The 25228-nt window shown below is 44.7% G+C and overlaps 1 protein-coding gene across 1 annotated transcript; it reads right to left on the bottom strand.

The window, feature by feature from the left end:
* Positions 1 to 4178: 4178 nt before the first annotated feature.
* Positions 4179 to 17630, bottom strand: LOC129735007 (heat shock factor protein 5-like). The gene is made up of 4 exons (XM_055700395.1): positions 17469 to 17630; positions 16452 to 17004; positions 13256 to 13630; positions 4179 to 4322 (listed from the first exon to the last, which is right to left on the bottom strand). The coding sequence occupies exons 1-4, from the start codon at positions 17628 to 17630 to the stop codon at positions 4297 to 4299; spliced, it is 1116 nt and encodes a 371-aa protein (XP_055556370.1). The 3' UTR covers positions 4179 to 4296.
* Positions 17631 to 25228: the final 7598 nt, after the last annotated feature.

Genomic DNA, 25228 nt, shown 5'->3' with positions numbered 1-25228 from the left:
CAACTCCTTCCCAGGCACAAAAACAAAGGCGGCAGGCAGGCTGTAGGTCACTACCTACACCAGCTAGAATCCAAGTCTCACGAGTGATGATGACCTCTTTATTCCTGGTGACATTTACATAATAATAAATTTCCAGGAAAATTAGTGAGCAGCCTTAATCAAGCAGTGAGAGAAGGGAAGATTTCTCAAGTAAGCGTTCTAAACTGGATATTCCAGCGAACAACTGCTCTAGAAACAATTTTAAATAATGAAATTTGCAGAAAGAAGAGAATAATGAAGAGCAATACCAGGCGGGGGATGTAAAAACCAAATTGCAGTGTTTGATAAAGAAAAAACAAGTAACATGCATATTGGGATAACCATTATCAAGAAACTGTTACTAGCCGACGTGGTGAAAGAAGTCTTGACACTCTAACTAGCAGTTCTGCAAAGGACCTGGGGGTGCTGCAGTGCCCAGTAAGGCTAATGACACCTTGGGCTACACCAGGACGAGCGTGGCCAGCAAACTGGGGAAATTTCATTCCCCCTCACTGGTGAACCTGTACTTCCAATGCTGTGTCCAATTTTAACCCTTACAGCTGCGTGTGTGGAAACTGAAGAGCAGTCACACTGCACAGCACCCCTTTCAGATTCCTTTTTATCACTGTGTTCGTAGAATCTTACACACCAACTCTTCAGTAATCTAATGTAATAGGTAATAATACCATTTTCATCCTAACAGCATCAGCCTAGCCCACACAAGTCTGGTTCCCAAGCTATCCCTTTTTTTTATTGTTTGGTCTTTTAAGCGAACATGTTTCTGACCATGGATTCACCGCACCTGTGGACAGGCCCTCCACTCAGGTCTGATACTTCTGCAGCTTCAGAGTCCGAAACATTGTTTGGCGGAGAATCAAAGCTACCAAAGCTGACAGACGTGAAAGTTTTGCCTTTTCACCTCAGTTACTGAAAAACGCCAAAACTGCTTCATCTCACTCACTACTTACACGACTTACGAGACACTGACTGGACTATACCTATACCCAGCTGGAACCATGATGGGAAGCTGAGGTACTAAAACTAGCAACTCGCATGAACGGGGTTTGCTGGATTCACCTTCCCCAAAGAAAGCAAGCGTTTCAGCCTTCACATAGGTATGCGGCCAAGGAGACTGAACAAAATAGAGGCAAATTCCTCTTGATCAAGCATTACAGACATGTTCTATTTCCACTTTAAGAAGCAAACAAAACATTTCTTAGGAGTAGGAGTGGAATAAAATATGCCCATTAAAGGCCAAAGCCTGTAAAAGTCTAGGACAGAAATTCACTGAGGCTGAGAGGGCAACACTGGATCTGAACTGTTGAATGTACTAACTCTTTTCATGTAAAGAACTGCTCTTTAATTTGCTGTCTTTTAGGAAATCGGGAAAGCAGAATAAAGCAGGTTTCTACTAAACTGTTACTTCTATGAGGAAGACAGTTCAAGGCTCAGTGCTGGTCACAAGAGTAATTAAATGCTGGGAAATACCTGAACGAAACAGAAAACAAAACAGCAAACATCTTTGTGTCACTGTAAAAATGTTCTCTTCATTTCAGAAGAGGATGTACTAGAACAAGTTGAGAACAATTCCAATGCTAACCAGAGGTGCAGAGCAGCTGCCACGCAGAGGAAGCTACAGCAGGGCTGTACAGTCAGGAAAGGCGACTACTGAGGCGGCTGTGATAAGCGATGCGGAAAGTCACAAGTGACATGCAGTAAGCAGCCAGGGATGACAGCTGAATGTCCCTTCTGAGACGGAAATGGGGAAGCATCACATGAAACTACTAACAGCCACGCACAAAAGGAAGCTCTTCGTGCAGGAATAGCCCGTGAGCAAAGTACCAGCTTGGTCAAAAGGTCCCGTAGGCTAAAACCGACAGTTTCAAGGGCTGACTTCAGTCCACAGAGCAGAAACCCAAGATGAAGTACACAGCATCATCGCAAGTCCTCGGGCTGAAAGTAGCTGGAAAGTATAAGCAGGAATGCCCTGCTCTGTTTGCGGGCCTTGTTCTTGCTCTTCCCTACACATCAGATTACAGCTGTTGTTTTGAGACTTGACACTGGGCAAGACAAACCTTTGATCTGACCCAGCAGAGCTGTTCTGATGCTCTTGTACGAACAGTGGAGGAATTTGCTCCCCCTCTGCTCGTATAGAGAGGAACAGAGCGGTCTTCTGTGCACGCCCACTATTCTGTCACAAGCTTGCTCTAAAACACATGGTACCAACAGCCGCTGAAAGCCTGAGTGCTTCCAGACTCAGGGATGAGGAAGAAAACTGTGCTGGAGCCTGATGTGAGGAGTACAGGCACAGAAGCCTCCTCTGGAGAGTTCGGCACCTGCCATGACCGCAGGCTCTGGACAAGCAGGGTGTTAAGTTAACCTTCCCTCTCCTGAGTTTGGGAGGAGGAGACTAGTTAAAGAGTAGTTCTAACAGAAAGAGGGAATCTGTCAAACAAAACGCTGAACAGTCCCTGAATTGCTTTTCAATTGCTCAAAAAATGAGGCCAGTTATTTAACCAGTTACGGTCCAGGACCAACATCAGGATTCTCACAAATATACAAAACCTCCCTCCCAAACAACTACGTGGTTCATGCGCTTAATTCCCCCAGTTCTTGACAAGGAATTTCAGGTCATGGACTCCAAAGGCCTTCAACAAGGGACAACCTGTCATTCTAAAAACGCAGTTCAAAAATTCTCGAAACTGACAACATTTAAAGTGCGGTCAACGCTTAATATATTGAGTGGGCACCAATTAAGGAGTACTGCCGACTCTATGCACTAGCACAGGGATGTGCTCTTCCCTACACAGTACGGAGCAGAACAGTCTAGTCTAGGCTTGAGCTATGCAGAGGCTTGATCAGAATACACAGCCCTTTCTAGAAAGATACCCAAGAGGAAGATGACTAATCTTTATAACGCTGGCTGAAAGCAACAATGGGAGGTTTGCACCAGCTGATGATTTCCGATCTAGAAACTTCAGTGAAGGCGTCAAGCTACCGACAGAACAATAAGACAGTAGCTTCAATGCATACACAAAAATGAGATTTTGAGTGCCTACATGCAAGGTAGGTCTCATGCAGCAGAAACAGATGCAGTCAATCTCCTGAGCTTACTTTGTTTTCAAAACAAAACCAAAAAAAAGCAGAGCATGCATTTGCTGCCTTAACAGAGTAACATCTAGAATGCCCCTCACTCCTCATGAGACTTACAACTTTACATACAGGGAAGACCAGCTCCAGGTAGACTGAAGTACAATTACAACTTGTTGTACACCACAAGGTATAAGCCAATGAAGATGCTTTATACCATTCAAATGTCAAAAGACTATACTTTCCACTGAAAACAGAACTTAATAACTATTTATCAGAAACAATCTAACCGTTTATCTAAATTTAAGCAAAAATCTGCCTCCAGTGGCAATTCTCAAAATACTCTTCTTTGTTGGAGATTAAAAGACGGTATGTTACAACCTAAAAAAGCATCCACTTCATCACCACGAATACACCTGCACTACACATGTTTCCCATGCAAATGAACACCCTAACTTGGCCAACAGGCTGACACATGTCATGCTCATTAACATGGGATACTTTTTCATTCCGTCTTCTTTTTATATCTTGCTTTACCAAGCAAACCCTTCACTGTCCATTAACAGCTTAATTAAAGAAGCCTTCGGTTCTTGAGCAGGCAAGAATATTGAAAAAGCTATCGGTCCAGACCCTAGTATTACTATCAAATATAGTTAGCTCAAGAAAGATGTTGGTTTACCTCCCTTTACCCCTTACCTGCTCTGGACTGAACAATTCTTCCTGAAAAATCATGAGGGAGAACTCAGCTGGGCGGTCATCTGGTTCTTTGCTCCGTTCTTCATCTGCTTCCTGTGTGGTCAGAAGTTCTTGTAGTATTTTAGCAGCAGCAGCAGTTTCTATAGACAGAGTGGGATCGGCAGCACAAAGAATGTCAGAAGGCTGTAATGGAGACAAATTCAGTGTTCGATCTGCTGCCACCAGAAATGACGTGTCTGAAGTTACAGGAGTGAGACGTTCCAGCTGGCTTTCCTCAGTTGAAGAAGGTGTGTAACTATTAACAGGCAGTGCCTGATTTCCATTAAGCTCCAGGATTGAACTCTGGCTCTCTACAGGTGCCACTTCCACTTTTCAGCTTTGCATGATGAATGCACCTCAGCGGCAACCTGAAACATGGCTTCAAGACCGACTTCTGCCTTCTTGTTTTCTTCAGATATATTACATAGCCAGTCAGATGGCATCAGTTCAGCTTCATAAGATGACTGCATTGGAGGATTCTGGAAAAAACAAAATACAGTGAACTTTTGTATAAAAAATTACCATGACAGGATGTGTATTGATTCTGTTTATCCATTTATCCAAAAGCTTGAAAGATTGTCTGTTATTCTCAGTTAAAATAGCAAGTTTAACCAGAAGAAAAAAAAAAAAAAAGCTACTGCTTTGTCTTGGTTTTCATTAACCACCTTACTCTTGGCACACTTCCTTTCTTCTATTCATGGTCTATCCTGGAGAGGAGCTGGTGTATGCCTGCAGATGCATTGTCTGCACACCCTTTGCACCGCAGGTGTTAAATATACCCAAGCATTCAAATCAGAGACTTCTGGTCTTAGTAGGACCTGTGGGGGTACACTAGAACCACCCTCTTCACGTGCCACATATGTAATAGAAAATGAGAGAGAAAATCCACCCGCCTTCAGTTCCTTCTAAAACTCAAGCATTCCTGTTGTGTATAAACCCAGTATAAACCACAACATTTTTAAGCAAAAGAAAAAGGTCCATATGCTGTAAATGTGCATATGGACAACACAACTTGAGGAACTCACCGCTTCTTAACCAATAATATCATTTTCCTCCTCAAGCGACTGTCCATAGGCACATCTACACAAGGGGTGCCCCCCAGGGATGCCCCAGTCCCAGGAGGAGTGGGAGTTCAAATACCGATGACAGCAAATACTGTAAAACTGCCCTGCCTGTCACAGCCTCACATCTGGACTCTCCTGTCATGACAGGGTCCCACAGAGGCACAACCCAAAGTCTGCATCAATCTGCGTAAAAACCCGACAGAATTTCAGGTCAGAAACCCTTCTTGTAGAACCTACAGAGACTGCCTTTGCCATCACAGATCAGGTCTGAACACTACTAAAATTTTTCACTGTAATGACATCACAGGACAACAGGACACAATCAGCAATCCAGTGATGATTTTTTTAGTAGAATTCATATATATCGAATAACCTTTAAAACAGAACGAAGACAATGACAGAGTTTTTCCAAAGCATCAAGTCCTACCCAAGTGAAATAATAGATGACATTTTAACAGCCAGTGTCTGTACTGCTACTTCTTCTGGAGGTGACTCAAAGGACACTAGAAGGGTCATTTCTTCTGACAAATACAAGTCATACAACGATGTTGAACAGAAACTCAGGTCTATTTAAAATACAGCCTTCTTTTGGAAGAGATCCAGCATGAAGGATTAGTCCTTAGTGCCTGACTATCCTTAGACCTTCTAGCTGAGGTCATGGTTAATGAAAAGCTACTTCCAGAGACGAGTCAATTAGAAACAGGAAGCTACAGGATCACCTACTAGAAAAGCCGTATCAGATCAAATGCCAGTGAAGGACTTGGTCTCTCCCTGAAGGAGATACCACAAAGAGATGAGATCCCGTCTCCTGGGTGTGTGAAGTCAAGTCCTAGTGTGGATTCGTGTAGATGTGCCAGTTTGTAGATAGCCACAAACTGTGGAGGGTGGGGGGAAACAGAGGGGAAAATAAAACCTGGAATTTGAGAAATTTAGGTTAAGTTAAGCAAAATCTTTTCATTAAAGGCTAAGCCACCTTTATGTTTTTATGAGATAGGTTCAAACATTATTCCTCTCATTTGATTTTTTTTTCAGTTCTATTTTTTAAAAATGTTAACAAGGTGTTTCATTTCTGTTGCATTGCTTGTTTACTGTCGTAAGTAGTCAGGATTTTAATTAAGATCTGGGTTACCAAACCGTCCAGGAATAAGATCATCCCTGCCAAAAACCGACCAACCAACCCACCCATACTGAATCTTTTTCTGCCTCTTCTTAGGGGACCTCAGCTTGAAGCTGTTATAGCACATATTGTCCTCTTGGATGCACTACAGGATCTCGTATGTATTTCCAACAGGAGAAAGGAGCCACACAAAGGTACAATTTAAATCCTTTTAGTTCACCTGGAAAAGATATGACAGACGAGGATGGGGGGGGGGCAGCAATGAAACAAGGAAAACCAATAAAAGATTGAGAAGTCAGGGCTTGAAAGACTAATAGCTTGCTGGTCATGCAAGCTCAAGAGGAAAAATGGTCTGACTTAGCAAAAGTGGTGAAAGAGAAGATGGGCATTTCACTTATAAGATTAGCATAGCGTGAGCAGGAATTAAAGCACAACCACACCTTTTCAGGGACTGCTAGCACTACACAAATCTGGCTTGAGTGCTTGGGCAATCGGAATTCAGACTTGATTTCTTTTTGAAATAACATGGCTGATTATCATTCCTTACTACAAATAGAAAGTTTTTCTTCTTTTTTCTTGCACGTTTATTTCTTCCATTTCCTGTTACCTCTTGCTTCAGTTCCACAAGGAAATACTGACAGCTTAATAACCATGGTAACAGCAATAATCAAACAGCAGGGCTGCTATTAAAAAAAAAAAAAAATAAAAATGAGGTGAGGGCAGGAAAAAAAAAATAATCGCTGAAATCCAACATGTAGCCTGAGTTCACATCTATGATAAAGCAGTGGGGAAGTATTGAGCTAATGGTTGTGAGCTGCCAGCACTGCTGCTGCAGAAGATAGCAGGAGGTCTCTCAAAAGACTCATTCCTACCCAAGGATACCGATTCATCACACTAATCCAAACCCCGCTTAAGAGAACCCTAATGGAAAATGGGTAAGAAGTTGTACCCGAGCTCCCTGTTTTGTAACCAACCGTGATGAGAGTGTAATACAAACCTCTGAAACCCCGATTTCAGAAACCTGGTGAGATACACTATCATCAGCCACCATGTCTGGGTATAACCACCTCTGCCCCCTTGCCATTCCACGCAGTAATTCTCTGCAGCTTTTCCTGGAGAGCAAACTGCAGCCAACCAACCAGTTAGTTACCGGCCTGGTCTGCCCGTGTTCCAGGCAGGGTCACCTAACACTTTCAGCAGCTCAGGTGCGTACTGTACAAGCCCAGCAGCTGGCCTCCAAGACCCAGAAACTCCACCTGTCTTAAATCTCTCCTAAACTTAAAAAGTGATGCTCTCTGCAAGACCCAGTAAGGAACAGCACAAGGTTTAAGCTTCCTTGTCCGAGAGTGCCAGCTTTTCCTTCTGAGACCACAAAGCACCGTCTGGATCCAACAGAAACGGGGCTGGTAACCAGCTTGCTGACTGCTAGTGCGCCGATACGGTTCGCTGTCTTCGGGACTGGCCCGGCAGTTTCGTATAGGCTTTGCCACTCCTATCTAGCAGCGCACAGCGGGACCAAACAGCCTAAAACGCCCCGCAAACCACGCTTCAACAGCATCGCACTGAATTCCTGCAACTGGTGGAAGGTATTGAGTGGAACGATAGGAAATATACCATGCAATAGTTCTATTTTTTGTGAGGAACAATAAAAATGCTTAGTCAGCCAGGGCTGATGAATTTTACCGCTTTTGAGGATTTGTGCAAGTGGTTACTGATGGATGATCAATACGCCAGCCGGGCAGGATGCTCAGTACTGCAGCTTGCCACATCCCCCAGCAGAAGTTTGGGGAAGTATATGCCCCAGAACACACAAAAGGCAAACTGATTATTCCCCACAGCTCAGCAAGAACCGCAGGCAAACTGCTGTCTTCTGTACCACCTGCACAGCCTGTCACCACGTTCCAGGAGAAATGACCTAGGCTATGCTAAGACTCGGAAATCTCTAGAAGTCCCGTTGATCCACGCGGTACGATAGCTGTGTTACCCTGCTCAGAGACAGCCGGTTACTGACCTGGTGGAACTGATACAGGGCACTGCTCGCCTTTGGCCTTCTCACGCAGAGGATCGCCTTCCCGCAGTCTCTGCCCAGATGCTCGGCAGCTTTTTGCTGGGGGTTTCCAGGAAACAAAGCAACCACTAGCAAGTGGCCTAAAGCTCTTCTGACTCCACACACTGCCCACGGACTTGCTTCTCCAAACAACTGAGTTTTACTAGACCCTTTGGACACTGTATATTACCCTTCAATCTAGCCACAACACCACCTCTGACACCTCCTTTGGAATGATTTACTATCCCATTGATCTCGGCCTTCCGAGATAAGCTATTTAATTGTGACTTCCCATCGCTCAGATGGATCCTCGCGTCCTGGATGAAAAAAGCAGCTCACGATCAAAGTGAGAGGACAAAGATGCACTGCGCAAAAAATAAATACTACAATATCGACGGCATGACTGGCTGTTGGCTATTTATAGCCTTACACTAACGTGTTATCTGTTGCAGAATGGCTGTGTGATCATGGCCATGACTCCCTTAAAGATCTTTGTGAAACAAAGTTAGCGTAAGTTAGCTGAAGCAGGCCTTGCAGCTATGCTGAGGCATGCTGATAAGGAAGCTGAGAAAAACACTGACCTTGTGCCTAATGTTGTAAATAACTTTGAGGAATTCGCGTAGACAAGAGAGGAAAAAAAAATATGTAGCTAGCTATCCGCAGAAACCGCAAGTAGGAGGACGTATGAAAATGTAACCCTTTAGAGCTTAGCCAATCAGCAGATGACTAGTAGGCATAATTAACTGGAACTGTATATATGACATAATCGCGCCGTAATAAATCGAAGCTTGCTCTATCACTCATATTGAGTCGGCTGCTTGCTTCCCCTCGCTCGTCAATGTGGCGCCCGAACAGGGACATCCCTCCATCTTGTGCTCCGTCTGAGGGGCGGCATGCAGATCTTTGTGAAGACCCTGACTGGCAAGACCATCACCCTTGAGGTCGAGCCCAGTGACACCATTGAGAATGTGAAGGCCAAGATCCAGGACAAGGAAGGCATTCCCCCCGACCAGCAGCGGCTGATCTTTGCTGGCAAGCAGCTGGAGTTATCCAGGCCATAACCCGCCCATCTTGGATAAGCTTATTTTTTAAAAAAACTCATGAATAAAAGACAAAGGTTGATATTTGCAAGATAGGAAACTGGATGATCAAGCTTGGGTAGGTCAACCCTTTTTCAACACACATAAGCATAACTTGCTTTGCTTGTCCTCTGTGAGGGGGGAAAAAAGTATATGTGTTACGCTGTAATAGAAAAGGAAGCCCTTGCATTCTTACTAAAGATCTTCTGATATCTGATAAGCCAGGCCCTCCAAATAAGGTGCAGTTTCCACTAGAATTACATAACGCATTTACAGGAAGTACTGGAGTTATCTTTAATAAGAGATCTCTGAGGCGGGGCCCATTCCACAAAGTCACCTTAGTTTTTCTCGTTCAACAAATGAAACTCAGGACTGCAGGAAGCTGTCCGGGACAAAGAAGTGGAGCTGCTTCTCAGTATTTTCATAATATTAAAGAATCTCTTTTTGTCCAGGCAAGAGCATTCTTCCAATACAAATGCAGGCTCATTAACTAAAAGTGATTCTGGTGAAGTCAAGCAAAAAAACACTCCGCTGATGAGGACACCCACTATGCTGCTACCCTGAAACCTAACCTGAATTACAAAACTACCCGTTTAACATTCAGTGGTTCTTTGAAATAGGTATTTGTAAACCACATCACTTTCACTTTATCAAGCAGATCAATTTTCAAATTTATATCCTTAATTTCACAAGTGTATAAACCTGCAGCTCATTCATACAGTCTCCTTCGCTTTCACCTCCTTTCAGTAGGCTACGCTCACCTGGAGAAAGCTGTCGTGGGTGCACGCTGAAGCAGTAGGACCAGCACAGCCAGCCAGAGGATCTGTGTGGGCTGCTGCTGAACAGCTCTGGTGTGGCTGCAAGAATTCAAACACAGCTATCAGACTGCCGGAACTTGTGTCTGGTGTGCAGTTCTATTGCTTACTTCGATTAAACATTTCAATAATCACACAGTAAGCGAAATTCCAGAAATTTATTGTTACCTCCCAAGTCATTTTAAGACCAATTTCTTAATCTTAAAAATACTTATTTTAAGATATGTATAGATATATTAAAAATATATATTGTAAAATTGATAAAACACACACATACATGCAGAAACTTCATCATCAGTCTTTTCTGTCTTAATATCACCTCCCTGATTTGGCTGCTTGAGTTTCTTGTCACAATACACCACAAAGTGCATTCACATAGCTGAGCCTAGGTGTTCATACACACATACACACTTGTGACCATGTGAATTTTAAGACTTACAAAGAAAATGAATTATCTTAACCCAGAGTGTGTCATTCCGAAGAATATCATGACTACTCCTGAACTACCACTCACCAGAAAGGTTTTCATATGTAAATGAACCCTACAGGCACAGATGTATGCCAAAGGCGCGATTGGACTTGCACTGTCAGGTGGCACCAATAACTAACATGTCTCACATGGTCTCCATGACTGATTTTTCATTATTAGACACTCTCAGATAATGAAGCTTCAACGCATTTCTTTCACCCGATTCTACTACTGTCAAAGGTTTTGCAGATAGCCGAAAGTAAACAGAACTAAATCCTTACAATAATTATGGTCTAAGGCTAGTGGGGAAAAAGAGACTTAGACGAGCATATTTTATTTTACTGACTTTTCAATAAGAATCATAATGAAAAACCAAGGAATTTTTTTGTCACGGAAGTTAACAAACAAGTTTGAATACACATAAAAAGAAATCTTTTCAGAAAGTTCTACTTTGATTTCATTTAATGGGACTTCAAAAGTGAAATGAAGAGTCAAGAATAAGATTGAACATACATTCTTCAGTTCTCTCACTTATTAAATACGTATCTTAAGGTTAACTATCACTTTCCAAACAAACTAATCTTGCTGCTGTGCTCTCATGATGAAGGAAACCAGACTTTTTCATGTGGACATCTGAAGAAACACGCTTTCAGCATTCTGTATGTTATAATATACAGAAGAAAGGATAGCGGAGAGATTAAGAGATACACAGGCACAGAAGTAAAACCGCTGAGACAGTCCTAGAGTGACAGTGAAAATTAAAAGATTTATCATACTCCAGTGAAATGTCACTTACACTCTCAGAAACGCTAATTAATTCACTGGAGGTTTCAAACGCCTCAGATTCCCTAAGTTTCTGCATTTTAGTTTTGATTACACCTTGCAAAATTTGGTATGTTTTCACCGCATTCTCACACCCACCTCCCACCCCAGAAGATTCTACCTGAGCAACATAGCCAAGTTATCCTTTAAACTTAAAGCAACGAGCGTCACCCAGCGAGAGAGATCTCCATATTCATGTCTAAATCTACGCTGGTCTCCCTCAGCTCCCCTACAGGCAGTACTTCAAAACAGGCACTTCCAGGACACCAGGAATCTTACCCCAAGACAAACTCTAAACCGAGCAACGTGAATCGCACCCGAGACACCCCTTTCCTTCCCTTGACTACGGAAGAGGGCTGGGGCCTTAGCTGAGACAGAGACAACTACAATTCATCATGATGAGTTTCAGCCTATGCTCTGTAACCATAGAAACGCAAAGCGGGGACCACCTCCCACCTCCCACCTTAATGAAGCAAGTATTCTGGATGAGGCTTGGAGCAACCTGAACTAATAGAAGGTGTCCCTGCCCACGGCAGGGGGGTGGGAACTTGCTGATCTTTAAGGTCCCTTCCAACCCAAACCATTCTGTGATTCTCAGGACACCTGCTCCTGGGAGAAGACTTAATAGTTAGCAGCTGGTAAGGCAGGCTCCACACTCTGGCCACCACAGTAATCTCTGCATAAGGGGCACAAGGCAAGGAGCACGTGGCAGAAGTTGCCTGTCTCTTAAACATTTAAGTGTGTCTACAAGAAATGCCCAGCTCCTCAGAACCCTTCCTTGACAAAAATGACGTTATGGAAACTAGCGATTATTGCCTGAAATGTTCTCAGCAGAGGTCTCAGAAGAGATGCACAAAAGATGTAATGATTTCACTGTGTAGGATTTCTAAACAGGGACAGATAGCTGTCTTTGTGAAGGTGCGGCTGCCAAAGGAGGAGCAGGCAGAAGGAAAGAATAATAACTGAGCTTTAGTTTGTTCAAGGAAAGGGTCACTGTTCTGAATTTCAGAAGTTTTAGGGAAATTAAACAAACACACCACAAAACAACAACAAACAGACCACCACTCCCCAGAAAATAACCTATCATGTGATTTTTCCAATTCAAGGTAAGGGCAAGGAAAAGAACAGTAATTTGCTTCAACTCCTCTTCTGAAGAATAAAAACACTGAAGTGAGACTGATTTATTTTGTAATCAAGTGATTAAGTGAGACTGACAATTGTGGCAGAAATAATTTCGAAAAAAGAAAGGAGCCAAGACTTTTGTACTTTCTAGTCTTCAGTGCATAAAAAAATACAACATAAAGAAGCTAAGCAAGAAAAAAAATTTAGATACAAAAACAGTACGAGCAGAATGAAATATTCTACACCAGGAGTCCTCAAACTACGACCCGTGGGCCAGATATGGCCCCCCAGGGTCCTCAATCCGCCCCCCCGTATTTACAGAACCCCCACACCACCACCACCCTGCCGGGGGTGGGAGGGGGAAACCAAGCAGCCGCAGATGACTTCCGGCCACCTAATCCGCGCGCCGGCCCCCTGTTTAGAAAGTTTGAGGACCCCTGTTCTACACAATACGTTTGACTGATCTTTAAGGTTTAAAACCTTAACCTGGAAAAACATGAGACCAAGGCCTAGGATACTACTTCTTAACAAGGTCTCAGTGCTTTAATATCATTGTCCAAGTTTTGCTTAATTGAAAAAACAAAAATGAAAGTTAGCCTCACACCGACTAGTTTTGGACAAATGTCTTTCTCCTCGCCCTTTCACCTCAACAGAAAGGCTATCCAGAAAATCACCAGGGGACACGCAAAATCTGGAGGAAGGACACGAATAGCAAACAGAAACTCCTTTTGCTTTAAAGGTCCATCTTCCTTTTAGACTTGACACTTTCTAATTCTCACTTGAGATATACACATGGCAGAGTATTATAGAAAAATATTTGAAAGTCTCACTTTAAAATCTCTTTTTGAAAAGCAAATGCAGAAATTTTTTTCCATACCTGTTGGATAGCAGGTTTGTGAGTACGGCACTGAAGATGCAGAGCTGCTACAATTTGCAATGGATGCGGCAACGCTTTGAGTCCCTTGCTGAAGTGGCGGAAGAGAAGCCACAGGCTGGAGTGTGTACGTGGCTCCCGTTGGAAGCGTCTGGAGTACCGGAAAGGCAGCCCCTTTATCTGGAAAAGCTGGGGAAGCCCCTTGCCCTGGCAGCAACCCAAGTGGTCCCTGCTGGATCCAAGTGGAAGGGACTGGAGTCGGACCTAATCTTTGTGCTGGTGAAGTGCTGGGGGCTCGGCACGAGGTTGCCGTGTAGGAGTAAGGAGGGAAAACACCTTGACCGTAAAGTTGATGAAACTGTCCTACAGTCAGCAGTCCTGCAGTGGGTACAAAATAAAGCGAAACAAGTGTTAAGGAAAGGAGTTTTCACAGGCAAAGAAAGGCAATATGAGGAGCCAAGGCTCTACAACATGATTTGGGAAGACTGCCTTTGCTCCAGCATAGTTAACCCAGAAAGGAGACTGTACTCTTAGACCCGAGCATGCAGTAACTGCTGTGCGGCACACGAGTGAAGCGCCAACACAGGTGTCTGCGTAGCATTCAACCTCCTTAAACTGGCAGTAACGAGTTACCCATATTTAGAAATGGGCCATACATCGGAAAGTGTAGTAACTTACTAAACCAAACAAAAGCAATTTTGAAAGTACTGTGTGTTAAATCAGACAATACATTTTAAAAAAGGGACATCATAAAGCAAGATTTGACCAAACTCCACTACTGACAGCTCACAAACAGCTAAGGGAAGGGCAATGTCAAAATCCTCCAAAGGACTTTGCAAGTACTTTATGACAAGTCATTTATTTGGTCAAGAAAAAAAATTCAAAGCCAGTTTTTCCTCAGTCAGCTCAACTAGTTCAGTGCAGACTAAAATATCCCAGACTTTGCCATTTTGTTATTTCCTAGATAGTCCTTTTATTCTTCTCTATTATTTTACAGTTTCCTCTCTCAGACAGTTACTGTTTCATGAAATGGTATTTGCTTTTATACCATGACAGCCCAATTTCTGTTTCGGTGGCTTTCTTGAAACACTGACAGTAACACCCCGAACGCCTGCGCTCATTGATTTCTCTAAGAACTACTGCATTTGTGACTCCCCTGCAGGATTGCATTTAGCCATGAGAATTACAAGTTTCAGGATGGTTCACATCAATAGGGTTGATCTAGAAGCCAGGCTTTCTCAGACCTGTAGTTTCCAATTCTCACTCAAAAGGTTTTTTAAAAAAAAATAGCCTCACATTTACCTCTGGCACTCCTCTGACGGACGCTAATTCAAGAAATCAGTAACATACAGTCATTATTCTGCAAGTTCACATTTAACCATTAAGAATCACTAAATAAATACCAGCTGACCCTGAAGATTTGCTAAGACTTAACGTATAGGACCGTTTATTTCCTGTTCAGTACTTTCACCATTTATAAACAGAGAAGGAACAGGGGTATGAAAATCCTTTTGTTTATATTTTACCTTTGGATAGGGACATGAAGATTATCTAGTTCTAACACATACACAAGACACCACAGGATGCCAAGTTACCCACCTCCCGTTGCTGTCCAGGAATTGTTCCTGAATGTTTAACACAGCGTTACACGCTGCAAGACACTGGGAACAGACTGACGCTTTGCAAACACAAGTATCTCTTATCTATCAAATTACCTCACATTTACAGCAAAGTCATGCCGCTGAATAGTCAGTACAGAGCGCAACAGTGCATTGTCAGCCTGTCAGAACTTGACTGCATAGAAACCCCAACGTTTTCCTTGTTCTGTCTTTCTAGAAAATGAGACTCCTAGAGCAAAAACTCTGAAACTGCAGCCATCAAAACAGAGGACAAAAAATGAACAGGTCATCTCTTTCTAATAATTTCCTTTACCAGTGGTCTGCATTACATCAGACAAACCACATGTCATTGAAGTCTGCAATGACTCATCTTAGCGTTAACAACGTTCACATCAAATCATTAATTTAAATGCTTCCTAGCCTCCCTACTGAAATAAGTTCCATCCCTTCTCCGATGCTTCATTTTGTTTTCTTGGTATTGCACGTGCAGTTCCACACACATCACGGAAAACACCACTTGAATTAGATGACAGTTCCTACCCTGACACAGTAACCACGAGCATGGTGATACCCTACTCTGCTCTAAATGCCAGCCGGTGCTGCAGAGAGCAGTACCGTCAACTGCTTCTCCCCTTCCCCTGGTCGCACAGTCCTGCCGCTCCTCCTACACCGCGCCTTACAGCTCTGCACCCACGGGGTGCATCACCCGGGTCCAGGAGCCAGCCACAAAAAGGCTGTTGAAGTCTTCTCCGATCGTTGCGCTGAACCAACATGTTGCTGTATCAGCTGCAAGGAAGATGACAGTTAACACGCCACCAAAGGAATGGGAAGCAGGAGTGCTCTTCTGGCAGCAGCCCACAGTTAGAGCAGCCCAAGAGCACTGCAAAGCAAGATATTCACAGCTGCCTTACACAGCGCCAGCTACAAAGCTTTCGGGCCGATACAAAACGTGTGGAATAATCCTGAGGGCTCAGACTTGTCTTGGGAAAACTCAGATCCTCTCAAAGAGCGTTAGAAAGAAAGAAAACACGTTCTAGGGCTTTTCAGCAGTATTATTTTCTAATTAGCTCTCACCTACTCATGCAATCCGTTTTAAAAACTGCATAGCTTGTGAATTCTTTTTCAGGAGACAACCGACAAAAATCTTACTACCAGGTCTTGCCTCCTTTGCACAAAACTAACACAATGCTCTAATTATCACTTCACATGACTCACTGTTTCGCACACAATTAATGACAGCTTATTAAGCACCCCTACTGATGGGCATCCTTACCGACGGGCAAGAAGCGGTAACGTTCATCTGGTAGAGCTGTGCCAGCTCCACAGAGATCGGGCAAGGGTGTTCTTAGTGTAGCACGCAATGGAGACTGTACTATAGTCTACAGGCAGCCTGAAATACATGTGAACCATGCTACTCATGCTTACTGGCAGCAGATCTACCTGCATAAACAACGACAGCTTCCCTACACCGGCAAGGACAGGTACCCTTCTCCCTCAGGGGAGTGCTGATTTCCAAATCCCATGCCACCCAGCGCTTCTCAAAAACCCACCAAGGCCCCACACGGCCCACTCCGACTCACCAGGCCTGTTGGCATTGCTGAGCGTCGAGGGCGGAAGCAGCGGTTGCCCGGCCAGTGGCGTGCCAAGCAAGCGCTGGAAGCGGTTGGGTGGGCGGCTGGTCACATCCAGGCCCGCTGCCATCTTCGCCTTGTTGCCTTTCGTCAGGCGCTTCAGGTGGACGAGGAGGTCGTGGCGGTCGCGGCGAAAGTGGGGGCTGCGGAAGCGATGCAGGGGCCCGGTGCCGTTGCCACCGTTGCCTTGTCCACCCTCTGGGCCCGGCCCCAGCACACCGCTCCCCGGCAACACCCCCACCTTGCGGAAGCCATAGAGACTGAGCTGTCGCATGAAGCTGCTGAAGTTCGTGGTCTTGAAGAAACCGGCGGCTGCCGCTGCCCCACGGCCACCCGGCTGCGCGGCGACGGCCGGCCCGGCGCCCAGCAGCTCGCACTCACAGCGCGGCCGGTTGATGACCAGCCCCCGGCCGGAGGCGCCCCAGCGAACGGAGCGGCAGCGCGGGCTGTTGACCAGCCGCCGCAGCCTGGCGGGGAAGGTGTCGGCACTGACGGGGACGGGCTGCTGCGACGCGTCCGTGTCGGTAGGTGGCGCCAACGCCGCGCTCAACCGCCGCCCCGCTCCTCCGCTTCCCCCGCCACGCGCCGAACGGCACGTGCCCCGCCTGCGAGGCGCCGCCCGCCGCGCGCGGCCCCCGGCCCTCAGCCCCGCCGCGGCGCTGGTCCGCGCAGCGCCCCGGTCCCTCGGCACGGCACGGCCGCAGCCCGGCCGCCCCTCAGCTCGCCGGTGCCCTCAGCCCCGCCGCCCCCCTCAGCCCCGCCATCCCCCTCAGCTCCCGCCGTCCATTCAGCTCCCCAAGTCCCCTCAGCCGGGCCACGTCCCTCAGCCATCCCCCTCCGCCCCGCCGGTCCCCTCGGCCACCCCCTCCGCCCCGCCGGTCCCCTCACCCCGCCGGCCCCTCAGCTCCGCTGCCACCAGCATCTCCCCTAGCTTCCGTGAGCGACCGGGCGGCTGAGGCCCGGGGCCGAAAGTTGCCGCTCGGGGCGGCCCCGCCGCCAGCCCGGAGCCGTCCCGGCGGCAGCCTGGAGGTCCTCGAACCACGGCGCGGGCGGGCGCCGGGCCGTGGAAAGCGGCTGCAGGCGGGGCAGAGCGGGGAGCACGCGTTCCGCAGCCCCGCGCCCCGCCATGGCTGCCCGCCGCACCGGGACCGCGCGCGGGAAAGGGGGCGGGGCCGCAGGGCCACGTGACACCTCGCATCCCAGGGAGGGGCGGGGCGGGGGCGGGTTCTGCTGAGCAGCCGGACCTGCCCGGGCCGCTGCGCTGTCGCGGGGTGCGGGCGGCGGGGACGGAGGGGACGGACGGGGGCGCGGGTGGCGGGGACGGAGGGGTCGGGGGGGACAGAGGGGGACGCGGGCAGCGGGGGGCTGGGGAGCTGCTCCATGTGCCGGGGGTGCACCGGGCTGGTGCTTACCCCGCCGGGAGGAATGCTGCCGGCAGAGCAGGTGTTGCAAAGTGTCGGCTTAAAAACCACTGGCAGTTCACAAAAGGAAAAGCAAATTTATGAGGAGCGCAGAGGAACGCGGAACAAATCGGGAATTGTGTCACATTTGCCCTAAACCCCCCCAGACCTGTGCAGCTCTGATCCCCACGCCAGAACAGATCAGGTGGGGTTAAAATGGGGCAGAGAAAATCAGCAGCGAGGGTAAGAGCTAGCTTCAGCGGAAGGAAATACTGAAGAAGGAATCTTCAGAGGGGCGGTTATTGTATAAAAACATAGGTAGTAAAGTTGTAGTTAGTGTAAAGGAGGCAAGCACGACTACTGGAGGTTTTCAAATAGGAGAAATCAAATCAGGTACTTAATCACAGGGAAACCGGGGAACTAATTGCCACAGGATGTTTTGGGTACCACAATGTTACTTGGCTAAGGGAGGGTGTGGGGGTGTGCGTGTGTGTGAAGAAAAGAGAGAGGAAAAAAGAAAAAGAACAAGATTAGCTATATTCACAAAGGCCAGAACTCTTAAGCGGCACCTTTGTCACTGCGAGTGCTTGCACTGAGCGCTGGCACAGCTCTGAGGCGGTGCCTGAGCTGCACTGGTGCAGATCTGCCCTCTCCTCAGCCTTGTGCTGCCAGCTGTGACTGCAGGCAGACTGCAGGAACCAGCAGAACCATCCTTACCGCTGCAGAACAGGAATCTGCTACGAACCAACAGGCAAAGAAGAGCAGGGAGCCGGGGAAGGAAGAGTGCGGTGATCTCTCTCTCTGCTTGCATCTTGCCCACAGGTCACCAGCAGTGGCGGAAGAAAATGACATTCCTCTCTCTTGGCTGCCCTCAAAGCAAGACAGTAGCGAGAAGACTGAGCACCTGTGTGTTTCGTGACCTCAAGTACATTATCTTGGAGTTGTCGTAAAATTTCTTAGCAAGAAGGTACAAACCCAAACCTCTTCTTTACCTAAAGTCGTCCTTATTGCTTTGGTTTACAGCACAGCCCCTAACCACCAAGGCAAGTAAAAGCGCAGTAAGTTCCAGAAAGGGGGCAAAATTGAATAAACTGATGGGAAACCGTTCCTATTTTTAAACTGAAAGTAATACCCCTCTGCTCTTCCGCATAGCTGAAGTGAGGAAAATGGTGTTTGGGCGGGGTGGCTAACAGAGTTTCACACTTCAAATTAAACCAGAAGCAGAAATTTTGTCAATGTTGTCATCAAAGCTAAATCCAGCACCACAGAAGGATGTTGCTTTACCCAAGGAATTAACGGCCTGCGATTCTAGTAACCTCATGCTGTCGTCTTCCCAAGAGGCTTTGCATTTTTTTTCCCCTCGGTAATAATTTATTAAGAATTATGTTGCTCAGTGTAAACAGCTAAAACTTAAGTAAAGCATACTGAATGCAAATCTGAAAAATCCAGAAAAATGTCCACTTCACAAAAAATTCTTCTCGGCATTCCTGAGGTTGTCTTTTGCATTTCTTCAGTGAAATGAATCTGGGTTTCTCTCCCCCTGTGCAGCGAGAGTGCCAGAAGACCATGACTACCTGATGGTGGGACAGGTGAGGTTTTTAGTGTATCATCCGTAACTCAGGGCAGAGCCAGCAATACGTAGTCCATAACTGAAATGCAGAGCATGATTCCCTAGAACTAACACACAGAAACAGCGGTCCCTTTGGTACCACTGGCCATTCTTGACTTCAGCCACAAGAGCGGATTCATTTGCCACTTCATGGTCAGTGGGTTAAATTTGGTCCTGAGGACTTTAATCGTTACTTTGCTGTCAAAGATTGTTATTAGCCAAAGGTGATGGGAGCTGCAAGAATAAATAGCTTATTACTAATTTGTGTTATGGACTCAGTGCTTTCCTTCTTTTTCACCCATGTGAACTCAAATTGCTGTTAGCCCGCACGCCCCTATTTGCCATGTACCATGGCAGTTACTCCCTGGTGTCTGCCTCTCTCACAGCTGTGCCTTTCTCTGCAGCTAGCTTTCTTCCTCCTTCCCTGCTGCGGGACACCAGAGATGTCCCTATTTTACACACGAGAAGGTGGGCCTTTGCCAGAAATTCATAATCCTCTTCTCCTGCCAGTGCTTAATCTCCATTCCAACCTTTTGTAATAACCTCCTAGTTTTCTGTGTTTCCCTTGCTTATACATATATATATATAGTAAAAACCCCTACCAACTGAACGATGTAAATTACACATTTTGCAAACTGATTCTGCAGAGCTGAACAAAAATGTTATCGTTAGCTTGTCTACTGTATGTCAGGGCAAGGACAGCTGCATTTCCATGCGGTGTGCTGACCCTGACTACCATCCAAGGACATACTACTGTTAGTAAAGGCAGCACTTAATCCCTGGAAGGTCTTACCAGGTTAAGTGGAGGAATTTTCATCACCTGGAAAATTTAAATCAATGTGTGCTTTTGTTCAGCTACCAGTTAGTTGAGGAAGTGACCAGTTTACGTTATCAAGCCTGTAATTTGAAGAAGGCCAGACACGCTACGTACAGTCACCCTTCCTGGGCTGAAAAAGTCCACCTCTAAATGCATAAGAGGAATGTACATATATACTATAAAGCTGGAAAATAACTGTTCTTACCATGATTATATGCTTGTTAGATCTGTGAGTGGTAAGAAGTGTTGCTGTAATTAGTTTCAGTTTTGTTAGGAAGGTAACAAAGAACAGTTGAAAAACATTCCCTAGAGAATTAACATTTTGGAAGAAAAGTGATTTTTCTTACATTTTTTTTTCTAGTTAAAGAAATAATTAGCTAGTGCAGAAGGATGGATATTATTTTCTTATTGATGTATAGCAGTACAAATCTTTGAGCTCCAGACCTCTTGTAACACAGCTAAGGCAGAGTCTCCTACTACTACATTTTAATTTGTTCTGAATCAACATAAGTAAACATTGAATATTTCTATCCATGTCATCTTAATTAGGAAGGAAAGAAGGACCTAGATGCTTTGCTAATAAGTCAGATAAGGCGAAACTCAAAACTGTTTTCAGATTTGACAAATTTTGACAAATAATCTCTATTTTTAATTATGGATGGGATTAGGTCTGGAAGCACGAGCATAGTACAAGACAACCAACTTTCCTACTCAGCTGACTCATCTGAAACTATGGAACATGACAATTTTAGAACGGGAGCCTAAGAACATATCATCAGCCCATTTTTCTCAGTTCTGTTTTAAGTGATCTTTGAAAAGCATAGTTAACTTCTGTTTCATGTGTTAATACCACATTAAATTGCCTTATTGCTTTGTGACGTAGAGAAACTTTGGTGTTGACTTCTCTGATTTATTTCAATTTTTTTTTTCTTGTAAGCTTGAAAAAAGGATATTCCACTGAAGTAATTTGATTGCAAGCAGTTTCAGTAATTGAATCCCTAGATAGATGTCTTTATGCTGGGAGGTTTTGTTCCACTATTAATGGATTTTTAATTCTGAAACAGTTTAATTTAAAACTGTTGCCATAAAACATGTTAGAATTCTCTATTTTTGTGGCAGGATTTTTTTTTTCTTTTAATTTTTTTCTTTCAAAAAAACCCCCCTTTTTAAAAGCTGAGGTTTAAGATGATATTTTTACACTAAGAAATACTGTAAAATGTGTTCTGAGACATTAGAAAGATTTCTACAGGATAGACCTGTTAAGACTATCATGCTGTCAGTCTGTTGCAGTGTTCGCCAGTACTAAAATGACTGCATTTAAATAATATTACAAGTAACTGAGGTGTTTTTTCAGTGGGAAGAAAAATCCTTTGTGACCAAAATGTAAACCAAAGACCTATCTTCCACAAAGTTCAGAAGTCTGTGGCTATCCAACTGCACAGCAGTCCTGTCATCAGAGCAGCTTACCTAAACTCAGCACCTGTTAAAGGGGGATGATGAACTTCTGCCCCTTGCTTCCTTTAATTGCACCCTCTATAAAACCGGTTTCATTTCACTCCCTGCTGTTCCCTGGTGTGGGGTCAGCAGGATGCAGACAGCACCCTTCTGTGCTGTGAATTGGGGTCTGGTGGGTGAGCAGTCTGCGGGGGGGCGGGCAGGAAGGGTACCGAGGTGACACCCCCCAAGCCCAGGGCACACTCGCTCCAAGGACAGGCAGCCCCCCTAAGTCAGCATTTGAGAACCAGAACAGAAGATGCTGGTGAGGGCTCCCAGCATAGGGCTCTACTCCATTGTCTGTGGAGGAAAGAGGTTTATGACTTTGATGTTTATCAAGATGAGTGCTCTATAAATTCATGCTCCCAAAAATTCATGCACCACTATCATGATTTTTGGGTGCAGAGCGCAGGAATTTAGTCGGTGGTCCTAATCCACCCAGCTAATGCATCTTAATAAAGTACTATCTGTCAGCTGAGCTACAGCAGCAACGGGTGTGTTCTGGTCAGCCTGAGTTGCAAAGCAGTTTGGCTAGATAAGCATCTTCTGATACAAAAAGTTTTAAGGGTAGGACAAGCCTTACATGACTGTCTCTTGTAATTATCCATTCACACAGATCTTCTTTTTTGACATACTTTGGCAAAATTTTGAAGTGTTCCCAAGATGTAGGACGAGTGGCTGGATCGTAAGAGCATAGATATTTCAGATCCAGGTGGGTAAATATCTGAACTACCTCAGGCAAGATAAACCCAAAGTTTTGTTCCTCACAAATCAATCACAGAAATGAAAAATTATCGTTATTGTAATATGACTACATGTAAAATGGCAAACAAAATATGACAATAGGGAAGTCAGTGGCTTTGTTACATGCTCATATAATCTGGTCCTTAAAAGCTATCTCCTGGCTACATCATTGTTGCAGTGAAATTCATTGCTCTCTTTACACATCTTTGAAACTCTCATGTATCAATGGCTATGAGATCAGAGTATGATCATCTTCAAGGAAGAGTTGGTAGCCCACTCTTCGCCAAGGTTGTAGAATGACCGAATCAGGACTTCTATACTCGTATTGTCAGGAATTTTGTCTGATTTTGTATTTGGGGGAGTAGGGGGTCGTGGCTGGTTTGGTGGTTGTTTTTTTTAAAGAGGTCATCCCTAGAGGATTCTTAGCTCTTCCTAAAGTTAATTTCCTCTGAAATCAATCCAAGTTAAAGGCATTCACCATCACGCAGAATGTGTTCTTAAGTTCCTATATTCAGTTAATCCTGTGATCATGCTCAAGAAGGTCCTCCACTGAAGTCAGGGCAGGTACAACAAAATGAGAATTCTGGATTTGGCTTCATTGTCCAAATTCACAGTGTCTGGGAGATGAATAAGCCAGACTGATACTTACAACGATGCATAGCCATTCTCAAACAGTTTAGCATAATACGTTATTCCAAAACCTTTTAAACATGCCAGCATTTGGACATTTATATGGTTTTTAACAAAGAACTCTCTAAATGCATTTAAAACCATTTTAAGCCTTGTATCACTAAAAAGAAGACCGGAAAAATTAAGTTGCTGTGGCTTTGCATTAGTGGCCATGACAGCATACATTCAGTTCTGACATTTACTGTTATTCCCATGACACCCATAAATATTGCAGACAGCTAGCTGGCTGATCACACATTGCTTGGCTTAGCTGCTTCTATAATTTAGGGGGGATTAAGTTAGCATTTGGAAACTAGAAACTTTTTTACATTTCATATTTATTACTTTGCAATCTTCAAAAGGAAAATCACCCCCCCACCATGTCCCGATCCATCCAGTGAAAAGTTCTTCAAAGACTAATAATTCCTATTGTTGTTAGTCAGTTCTCTAATATTACAGATTAATGTGGAATATCTTTTTCTGACTCCTGTTTGTGGCCTTGCCCATATGATTTCCTTCACAATATTTTGGGATGTATCATTTAATCATTCAAGGTCATCACAGACATTTTGCCTCCTGCAGCAGTGAATCCCACAGTTTACTTACACATGTTAAATATATTTCCCAATAATTGTAAAACACACCGCTTCTTTCCTTTTCTTTCTCTCCATTCACACTGCTAAATATTACAGTAAAAGCTTGTTTTTCCTGCTGCCTGCTACCATTTCAGCTAGTCCCTTTGTCTTAAAATCTTTGTTTTAGCAAATAATTTCAAATACAACAGTAGCATTGAAGAATATAAAGATGCCATATGTTTGATTTTCCGCTGCTCATTTAAAAAATACATTATCTGTATTGTTAACTTCTGGTGGAGGGGGGGCAGAAATTGATATTGCTATTTATGTTTGCTCCTATGAAGAGGTTCTGCCTACTCAGAGCACAGTAATTGTGCTCAGTAATTGAAGTATGGGATTATTTCAGGCTAATGTGTGTTTATTTACTTCAAGTTAAATTTCATCACTGCTACTTCTATTTCCCTCTGAAATATTTCTTAATCCTCCATAATTTTACACCATCTCTGCTGAAGCACTCTTCTCCAATAGTATTACTGACTGCACTGTTTCTGTCTTCTTCCTTTCGCACATCAAATGTCTGGGACTTTTTGGTTTTGTATTAGAAGTTTAATTTGTATCTAATGCAGATTTGGACCATTATATAAGATACTGAGCCAGAGTCGTGTGGCTTTTGTGATGAGCAGTCCTGTCTCACCAACCTGCAGGTTCTAGGAGTTGACAAGCATATTGATACGGGCTTGACTGCTGGTTTTCCAGAAGGCTTTTGGCAAGGTCCTTCACCAAAGGCTCTTACGGAAATTCAGACATTATAAGGAGGAAGGCAGCTGCATGGTTAAATAACTGGGTAAAAGACAGGGAACAGAAGAGAAGGGTAAACGTTCAATAAGTGGTCAGAAGGCTGTTTTTCGCCTTCACGAGCAACTTAGGAGTAGGTATCAACGACAGATGAGGTATCAGTCTTTACAAATAGTATGAAGTTATTCAGGATGCAGCAACTGTCAAGGACTGAAGAAGCTGCTAACAAAACTGAGTAACTGTTTAGATGTATTTTGCACCCAGTTATTAAATGTGTTGCTTTATTTGCCTCATCTCATAAAGACAGAGTGGGAAAAAGCTCATAGAAGAACAGCAAAGATCACGGGTATGGAGTATCTTCCATGTGAAGGAAGACTGTGCAGACCAGGACTCTTCAGCCCAGAAAAGCTCCAATATGTGACAGAGGCATATAAAACCATAAATAGCCAGAGAAGTTTATTGTTTATTTTCTTTCCCTGTGGGACAATTAGGGTTCAGCCAATGAAGCTCGCAGGAGGCAAGTTCACACTGAACAAAACAGGGTGAATCTTTATACAATATGTAGTTAAACTGGTGGAAAGCCTTGCTGTAGGATGCTATGAATGATAGCATTTACACGATCT

Source organism: Falco cherrug, unplaced genomic scaffold (genome assembly GCF_023634085.1).
Source record: "Falco cherrug isolate bFalChe1 unplaced genomic scaffold, bFalChe1.pri scaffold_101, whole genome shotgun sequence".
NCBI classification, from domain to species: Eukaryota; Metazoa; Chordata; class Aves; order Falconiformes; family Falconidae; genus Falco; species Falco cherrug.
Note: the sequence above shows the minus strand (reverse complement) of the source record. Positions and strands in the feature narration are given on the sequence as shown.

What these genes read in the sequence shown, in the direction of transcription:
- LOC129735007 (XM_055700395.1), bottom strand. Translation starts at nt 17,630, where the DNA reads ATGGCGGGGCGCGGGGCTGCGGAACGCGTGCTCCCCGCTCTGCCCCGC. An exon ending in GCCCCGAGCGGCAACTTTCG is followed by an intron (nt 17,005 to 17,468) that starts GCCCCGGGCCTC and finishes GCGTCGCAGCAG; the next exon opens with CCCGTCCCCGTCAGTGCCGA. An exon ending in CAGCAATGCCAACAGGCCTG is followed by an intron (nt 13,631 to 16,451) that starts GTGAGTCGGAGT and finishes TACCCACTGCAG; the next exon opens with GACTGCTGACTGTAGGACAG.